Here is a 9,167-nt window from a genome sequence, read left to right on the forward strand (position 1 = left end):
GTTCGCCCTCAAATCAGTTTTTCCAAACTCAAGCCTGGAGTTTATAACACAGAAGCCGTACCGTTTCTGACCCCACGAGTTGACTCTCTTTCTCTGCGTTGTACCCCCACAGATGGCTGGTTTACACTCTTCTTCTGAGAAGACAGGGCCAAAGTTTTCCATTCCATCCCCAACGTTTTCCAAGTCAACTTCAGCAGTTCCAGAGATAACCCAGCCTCCGTCCTATGAAGATGCCGTAAAGCAGGTAACTTTGCAAGATGTGTTCTCTGTAGGGAAACAGGTAGCCTAAACGGATTTTTTTTTTCATTATCCACCTTCACGCAGTCTGTAGATGCTGACATTGAGTGCATCGGGAGCCCCTCGATGAGAATGGGCCAAGTGTCTAGACGCTAATTGCAGAAAGGTGTTGGGTGTACATAGCGGGTGTGTGAGGCAGGCAGAGAAGAGGTTGGGCTGGGCACCCAGGTGCCTTTATTTAATGTCAGCAGCCAGCCACCATTGTTACTAAGCTTGGACAAGTGCTCAACGTCTCTTATGTGAAATAGGATCCATATCTGCTTTGTAAGGATTCTAGAGAGTGTAGCACTTACTAACTTGTCCAGGCACCGGGTAGGTGCTCAAATAGAGGAGAGCCGTTGTCAGGGTGATAATTTGTATAAGGTGATACTTTGTTTAAGGTGATACTTTGTATAAGGTTCTTGTTAGTTTCAGAATTTAGTGATCCAGGCAAAGTATTGATGACCATGTTCATGGAGGTCTGTTGTATGCCTTGCTGCCATTTATGGTGGGAAATGTTCCAAATAAAAAGTAAACTCCAAAGAAAGGAAAGCAGTGAATGATCATATATTTCAAACGGTCTGAGCTTGGATAAGATATGAGAAGGCCCTTTGCATGTGCCCAACCTCGCAAGGAAGAGCTACGTCAACTTTTGCACGCTGGCGTCCCCCAGATCAAAATCAGCTTGCAGCTAGGTCTCACGTGGCTTAAAGAGTATTTTTTTTTTTAAGATTTATTTATTTATTTGAGAGAGCGAGAATGAGAGAGAGTACATGAGAGGGGGGAGAAGCAGGCTCCTCGCTGAGCAGGGAGCCCGATGCGGGACTCGATCCCGGGACTCCAGGATCATGACCTGAGCTGAAGGCAGTTGCTTAACCAACTGAGCCACCCAGGCGCCCTTAAAGAGTATTTTTAAATGTCAGGAGATTTTAGGCGAAAAGTGGGCTTTCTCATTCCTGAAAAGTCAGGATCTCCCAATGGTGGAGCCACGTTTCTGGGAGCGGACAGTTGCCTGAAACAGAGTATCCACAGCCTCTTAGAACCACAGCGAGGGGTCTACATTCTACCCCTCTCTCTTGCTCTCTGTTCGGCTCATTTACATTACCTGCCAGACCCTGTGGACATCTGATGCCTTCTGGACTGGTAGGTGACTCATTCTCTGAGCAGTGCTCCCATCATATTGATTATTGATGCCTTTGTGTATTGGGAGTGGGCTCTCAAGAGCGTGAGAGAGGTATGGGCCCCCGTCCTCCCCGTCTTCTGCCCCTGGTATCTGTAAGCATCCATGGATCCTTTGTAGTTTCAAAAGAAAAGAAGAAGGTCAAGCCAAGTGGATTTCCATGAATGAGACTCTACCGTACAACTGAGATGAGCCAGAGGGAAGGGATGCCTGCCCTACGAGCATCAACAGGTGCCACAGGGCTCTTTCAGTGAGGAACCAGGAAAGCCTGAGCCACATGCTGGGGCCACAACCACAGCCCCCACATGGGAGGCAGATCCGAGTCGCTTCAGAGTGAGAAAAATGGCTGTACTCTCTGTATTAAGAAGCCCTGTTCTTGGGATGGAAGCCACTCCACCGAGCTCACCCTGAAGGACTCTCCTGGGGAGCACTCTGCCTTCTCCCCCCCTTCTCTCGTTTCGTTCAGGAGTTTTCCAGTCTGAGGTGAACACTGAGCTTTAGTCGTGCGGTCAGCCATTTATAGTCCTGCTCACAGCAGCATTATTCACAAACAGTGGAAGCAACCCAAGTGGCCGTCCATGGATGAATGGTTAACCAAAATGTGGTGAATACATACAATTAATACTAGTCAGTCTTTTTTTTATTTTTATTTTTTTTTAAAGATTTTTATTTATTTATTCATGAGAGACAGAGAGAGAGAGAGAGGCAGAGGGAGAAGCAGGCTCCCAAGGAGCAGAGAGCCCGATGCGGGACTCGATCCCAGGACTCGGGGATCATGACCTGAGCCGAAGGCAGACGTTCAACCATCTGAGCCACCCAGGTGCCCAGTCAGTCTTTTTTTTAAAAGATGATTTATTTATTCATTTGAGAGAGAGAGAGAGCACTCGCACAAGCAGGGGGGAGGGACAGAGGGAGAGGGAGAAGCAGATTCCCTGCTGAGCAGAGAGCCTGATGTGGGGCTTGATCCCAGGACCCTGAGATCCTGACCTGAGCTGAAGGCAGATGCTTAAGCAACTGAGCCACTCAGGCGCCCCAATACTAGTCAGTCTTAACAAGGAAAGAGATTCTGACACATGTCGCAACATGGATGAACCCGGAGGATATTACACTGAGTGAAGTAAACCAGTAATGAAAGGAAATACACTGTGTGAATCCACTTCTGTGAGGTGTCTAGAGTTGCCCGATTCATGGGAACAGAAAGCAGAATGGAAATCGTCAGGGGCTGGGGGGGGAGGAGGATGGGGAGTTCATGTTTCATGGGGACAGCGTTGCAGTTGGGGTAGATGAAAAAGTTCTGGAGACGGATGGTGGGGACGGTCACACAATAATGTGAACATAATGTACTTAATGTCACCGGACCAGATGCTTAAAAATGATGAAGATGGTAAATTCTGTGTCATGTGTATTTTTCCGCAATTAAGGAAAAAAACCCACCTTAACCAAACCTAGTTCGAAAAATCTGTAGTGCTGCTTCTAACGATCTCCCACGGAAGAGGTGGCCAACTTTCTTACTTGTCCATTCTCCTCTGCTTAATTTGCAATAGCAAATGACTCGGAGTCAACAGATGGATGAGCTCCTAGATGTCCTCATTGAAAGTGGAGGTAAGACTGCCCCGGGGATACTCTGCACCTGCTTGTGCTCTGGGAAGTGAACCCTTAGGACCAAGGTCAGGTGCTCACAGGAAGTCAGACCCAAAAGCCATAAGGGGGTCAAGTGTCACTTCTTGTGAGCTCGCTGTCCACGCTGGAGCAGATGTATGAAGGTCCAGTGGGTGATTCCTCCCTGACTCTGTCCCTCTGTCCCTAGGGGCTTGCTCAGCATTTTACCAGTTGGTGTCCTCAACTCGGTCCCTGTTTCCCTAAGTGTTTTCCCTTGTAACTCCGTTCCTCTTTGCCTTTCTAATCCCAATCTCCCTATCCTCTTAATTAATAATAAGAGAGCAGACAAAGCAAGTTTTGTGCTACCTACTCAAAATGAAATTCAATTACTTATCTCCCACTGGATGGTCCATTCATGCTTAGATGTCATTCCAGCTTGCAACCCAAAAAAAAAAAAAAAAAAAAAAAAAAAGACCAACATGTTCTTTTCACCTCCTTTTTAGTCATTCATTTATTTTTTCAAAATTACATGGTATGTGCCCAGAATCTGAAACCACACAGATGAATAAGATTTTGTGAAGAGAACATGTAGATAGAAACAAAAACAAAAACAAAAAAATCCTCAGGTCTGAGCCTTTCGATAACAACCTTGTAAGTTGGGAGAAGGAGTGGCCAGGCATTGCACTGGGCTCAGTGCTGCACCTGACAAAGTCCCCACCTTTGTGGAGATTAGAGTCTGGTAAGGCAGAATGGACAACAGTCAAGTGAACCAGCAATTTCTCCCTTGTAGCAAGAGAAAGAAGGAAAAGATGGGCATATATATCTATACGTTTTGCAGTGGAAAGAGGAGAGGGTGATATCAGACATCCTTATATATTTTTTTAAAGATTTTATTTATTTTGGGGAGAGAGAGCGAGCAGGGAGAGGAGCAGAGGGAGAGGGTGAGGGACAAGCAGACTCCCCGCCAAGGGCAGAGCCCGACCTGGGGCCCCATCTCGAGACCCTGAGATCAGGACCTGAGCTGAAACCGAGAGTCGGACTCCCAACCGACTGAACCACCCAGGCGCCCCAAGACACCCTTATATTTTTAACGAACTATATGGCCAGGTCAGCAAAGGTAAGGGTTCAGGAGGGGAGCACAGGAGATTTGAGAACAGAAGAATCATTTGAGGGCAGTTCTAAATCAATCACGAATGAATTTTCTGGAGAAACACAGTAGGATGCTAGGCTGTATTAAGTGCCATTGGTAGGTTTGTTACCGTAAATCTAAAGTGAGACCAGTCAGCTCCATTGTGTCATTTTTCTCTTGCAACCAAGATTCATCCAGGTGTGGGTTTGTTGTTTTTTTTTTTTTTTTTTTAAGATTTTATTTATTTGAGAGAGAAAGAGCGAGAGGGAGCATGAGTGAGGAGAGAGGCAGATGGAGAGGGAGAAGCAGGCTCCCCGCTGAGCAGGGAGCCTGACTCAGGGCTCGATCCCAGGACCCTGGGAGCATGACCTGAGCTAAAGGCAGACGCTTAACCAACTGAGCGACCCGGGCGCCCCTGGGTGTGAGGTTTTGCCAAGGAAGTGCGATGCAAGGAGAAAAGAGCAAGGTGATTGAGGATATTTATAAGACAGTAGCTCTAACCATGGAGCGGAGAATATCAGCCCAACAGAGAAAGATGTGAGAGCCCAGGGGGCTGATGGAGGGAGAAAGTAGTAGAGTCCGTAGGTTGGAGTGACAATCGGAAAGTGACAATGGCATGGCACCCCATGACTCCTCTTCCAGGTCCCACGTAAATGAGCCCCCACTGCGGGCGTGAGGAGGATGCAGTGTCCTTGGGGGACAGCCAGGTGTCAGTGAAGGAGCAGGTAAAGGGACCTGCTTTGTGAGGTTGCTGATCGGAGTGGAAGTTCCAGAAAGAAAGGGCTTGGGGAGAGACCAGGGAGAAGAATTGGACACAAACAGGGCACTTTAGGGACGAGACTGGGTGATAACTGGAGAGACGCGTCCATCTTGTGTGTAAGCATGACTCCTTCATCCCAAAGATCCCTATTGCGGAACCAGAAGTGGTTTAACAATTCCCACTCTGTTTTGCCAACAGAAATGCCAGCTAACGCTAGAGAGGATCATTCGTGTCTTCAAAAAGTCCCCAAGATACCCGGGTCTTCCCGAAGCCCCCCGGCTGCCCTGCCCAAACCCTCGTCTTCGGGGGGCCAGCTCTCCTTTGATCACTACAGCACCGAGAACGATGAGCACCTTGAAGTCTTATTAAATTCCCAGAGCCCCTTAGGGAAGGTGAGCGATGTCGCCCTGCTAAAAATCGGGAGCGAAGAGCCTCCTTTCGATGGGATAATGGATGGATTCTCCGGGAAGGCAGCAGAAGACCTGTTCAGCGCCCACGAGATCTTGGCAGGCCCCCTCTCCCCGATGCAGACTCAGTTCTCCCCCTCCTCTGTGGACAGCAGTGGACTGCCGCTAAGCTTCACTGAATCTCCTTGGGAAACCATGGAGTGGCTGGACCTCACTCCGCCAAGCTCCACGCCAAGCTTTAGCTCCCTCGGCACCAGCGGACCCAGCATCTTTAACATTGATTTCCTGGATGTCACGGATCTCAACCTGAATTCCCCCATGGACCTTCACTTACAGCAGTGGTAGAATGGTGGGCAGAGGCACCAAGGGAGACCAGTGGGAATGCCATGGGGGAAAAGCAGACAACCAAAATCACTCCTATCGTCCAAAAAGAGGAGGAGGAGGAGGAGGGAATTTCAAAGAAACAGTGGAGACTTCTGTGACCATCAACGAGAGCAAAAAGGAGTCTTTATATATATGTGTATGATGTAATATTTACCGACATTCAGTAACTGTCAATGATTTCAGCAATGCATTCAGAAATGTGCTTTCTCAGATCAGGAATGCCAAAAAAAAAAAAAAAAAAAAATCTTTCACTGCCTTTTCAAACACCAATATTTTTGCAACCCCTGATTTTTCTCAGGCATTGTTCGGGCATATTCTCGCTTCGTAAGCCTCTCTCATGGATTTATTAGATGTGGTGCAGAAAGGAAATGGAGCTCTTTTGGAGTACAGGGAGTATAATAGCATAACCATCAACATTTCTGGAAGATAGACCCATGGTGGAGGCTGCTTGCCATCCCTCCCCTCCTTATCATTCAAAATAGAAGTCAGGCCCCACTTCCGTTAGGTTCTTGAGGTAGGATAGAGGGACAGAACCAACCCATTCCCAGGGAAAGGAAATCAGCTGGACCACAAAGCTGCCCCCTTGTGGTGATTCCAGTCCGGGACCCAGGACTCTGTGTGGTCACGGATAGCAAAGACCCTACATTTGGTCCACAGAACCCCACTGAGAATTTCCCTCTTTGTCAACCAGTCACCAGATCACTCCCACTGTCTCTGTGAAGCGGGAAACAGCCAAGAACCTTAAAGCAAACTAAACCCAAAACCTCCTGCCATGGAAAGTTCCCCAACACAGCCCCCTTTAGTTTCAAAGACTGGAGGTGACCACATAAGCAGATGGCAAACCATACCAGGAATCATTCAGACAGTGCTAGAAAACCTTGTTTCACGTGTCACGAGAATAAATACCATGGGTTCCTACAACGGGATGGCGATTTATGGAGGTCCAACTTTTTTTGCGGGGGAGGGATTTGGGATCCACCTCTGTTTATCTTTCTCCAACTTTTCTTTCAAGATACCAATCTTTTCTTGCTCCTCTTTTGAAACTCTTTCTTTTTTCTGCCCCAACATCAAGAGGACTCCTCAGATCTAACAAGCTGCCATAATCCTAATAAAGCCATATTTTAAAAAGCTAAAACTCCATGTTCTCCCGGAGAACTCATTCTCCATATGCATCATTTGCTGCAAAAAAAAAAAAAAAAAAAAAAAAGAATGTCCTTGGGGGAAAAAAGCAGTGACTTGGCCCATCAGTCCCAAAGCTCATTCTGCTCTCATTTGACTTACAGCAATCAGTGATTTGGGTGGTGTGGGGGAAATTGGAAATCATTACTTTGTAAAGATAGAGCTGAAATGATATTTGCAAGGGGAGAGGATTGCAGGTCTGGGTCCGTGAAAGGAAACACAGTTGCACATGGAAAACAAGGAAAGGAAGAAAAGACAGTGGTCTGGTGTGCATTCCTCAGTACCTCCTGCTTTTGCTGGGACTCCAAACACTCAAATGACATAGTGTTGCATGCTGTAGAGAGTAGCTGTTGCTGGTTGGCTGGTTGGTTTGTTGTTGTTGTTGTTGTTGTTGTTGTTGTTGTTGTTTTTAATTTAAACCACTAAGGCACTGTGTTCTTATTTTGTAAAAAAAAAAAAAAAAAAAAAAAAAATTCACTGTGCACTTACGCAGAAGGTAACCAAAAATGTTGTGATTTTAGAAGTTCTCTTTTTGATAAACCAAAGATGTAGAAATCATTCCATTGTTAACTTGTAAACATGTGTGAACACAGAGTGTTTTGCGGGGACTGCTACTCAGAAAGCTGGCAGATCTAACGGGGGGTAGGTATGCATATGTGTGTAGATATATCCATGTATATATACATGCATGTGTATATATGTCTACACGTATGTGTATTTGTGTGTCTTTTGAAAAGCAGTGTTACAGAGCATTCTACACCAATAGCCCTTAAGCCCCCAATTTGCTGTGAAATGATACTTGGCCTTTCTCACTACGAGTTCCTGATTCATCAACAGACTACACGTTGCCTCTTGTGTATGACTACCGGCTCCAGCCCGAAGACTCACACAGCCACTTGCTCACCATGAACGCGCTCATCTTGACAAGGAATATGGATGTGAAAAGACAGAACAGCTTCACCCTTAGTTGCTGGAAGTGGTAAATACCGTCTCTCGTAGAAAAGCATCAAAGGGACACGAAAACCGTTTTTTACATTCCTTGACCTGCGTTGTGCTTTGAGAGATCCACATGGTACATTTTTTTCGTTTTGCTTTTATGTCCGTCATCAGAACCAGAAATCGAGAGGGAAGCATTACCAGTCTCTTCTGGGAAGGTGAAGCTCCAGGGAAGAAAGACCTTATTAACACATTCCTCATGTTTGTTTGTCCCTCAGATGTTGACATTTTATTTGGATCTTGACAAAGCTTGCTGGTCAGTACATTTTTCCTGTGCCACGTTGTGCGACCTGTATGTTATTTTCTCCCCCCTTATCGCCTTTGGAAAACAAACTTGCAGGGTCTCTGCTCGGGGTATTTGGAGCAGAAGGACGAGACTTGGTCAGGAAGCCGCTGTACTTTGTTAAGACTGTACACTTGCCTACACACCTTTGTAGGATATTAATCAGTACTGATATGCATCACAGAGCAGACCCCTGGATTCTTAGTCTCAGCCCCTTCCCACAGGCTCCGTATTCACACACTGTCCATCGATCAGATGTGACATTTACAGTATAAAACTAGGGATACCTGGGAGAAACTCGGAGAAGTTGGCTGCACCCAGGGGATCAGACAGACCATGTTAATTCATCTGTCTCCTAGTGGGAGTTTTTATTTTAAGTACTTTTAAACTCTTAAGTGTGTCCTCTTTTCTGGAGATCAATGGGACATGACTAGGAGATGTACGGAGACTTCTGAAGACAGCCACAGTTGAGCTTCTTAATGCTCTTAGAGCCTGGAAGTAGCCACGTGTGGTTTTCTCCAGATACCTGGGACTCCCGTGGTGAAGCAGGCCTAACAGACACAGAGTTTGCCGCTAATCCTGGTGTTGCTGCAGCCGCGTGGGTTCAAACTTACTCAACAGTCAGGAAACGCATCTGTGCAAATGCTCTCGTTAAGATAGTGCTCGTTAGCAGTAGCCCTGCTTCTAACAATATTATTGAGACAGCACGCATTCTGTTATAAGGAGAGGGAGGGAGGGAGGAAGAAAGAAAGGATGGAAGAAGGGAAGGGAGGAAGGGAAGGAAGGAAAGAAGGAAGGAAGGAGGGAAGGAAGGAAAGGAAGGAAGGAAGGAAGGAGGGAAGGAAGGAAAGAAGGAAGGAAGGGAAGGAAAGAAAGAAGGAAGGAAGGAAGGAGGGAAGGAAGGAAAGAAGGAAGGGAAGGAAGGAAAGAAGGAAGGAAGGGAAGGAAGGAAGGAAGGAAGGAAGGAAGGAAGG

General features: G+C 46.6%; 1 protein-coding gene across 7 annotated transcripts in view; it reads left to right on the top strand.

The window, feature by feature from the left end:
• The window catches only part of MYOCD (myocardin), a 99,665-nt gene extending 90,752 nt beyond the window's left edge, over positions 1-8,913 (top strand). For all 7 annotated transcript variants that reach the window (XM_064583668.1, XM_054511047.2, XM_064583670.1 and 4 more), the window contains 3 exons: positions 113-244; positions 3,001-3,058; positions 5,143-8,913. In XM_064583668.1, the coding sequence (XP_064439738.1) occupies positions 113-244; positions 3,001-3,058; positions 5,143-5,696 (744 nt within the window). In that variant the 3' untranslated portion in view covers positions 5,697-8,913. The remainder of the gene's footprint in view (positions 1-112; positions 245-3,000; positions 3,059-5,142) is intronic.
• Positions 8,914-9,167: the final 254 nt, after the last annotated feature.

The sequence above is a fragment of the Mirounga angustirostris genome, unplaced genomic scaffold, assembly GCF_029215605.1.
Source record: "Mirounga angustirostris isolate CCGP_5_RB_7025 unplaced genomic scaffold, mMirAng1.0.hap1 SCAF_17, whole genome shotgun sequence".
In the NCBI taxonomy this organism is placed as follows: domain Eukaryota; kingdom Metazoa; phylum Chordata; class Mammalia; order Carnivora; family Phocidae; genus Mirounga; species Mirounga angustirostris.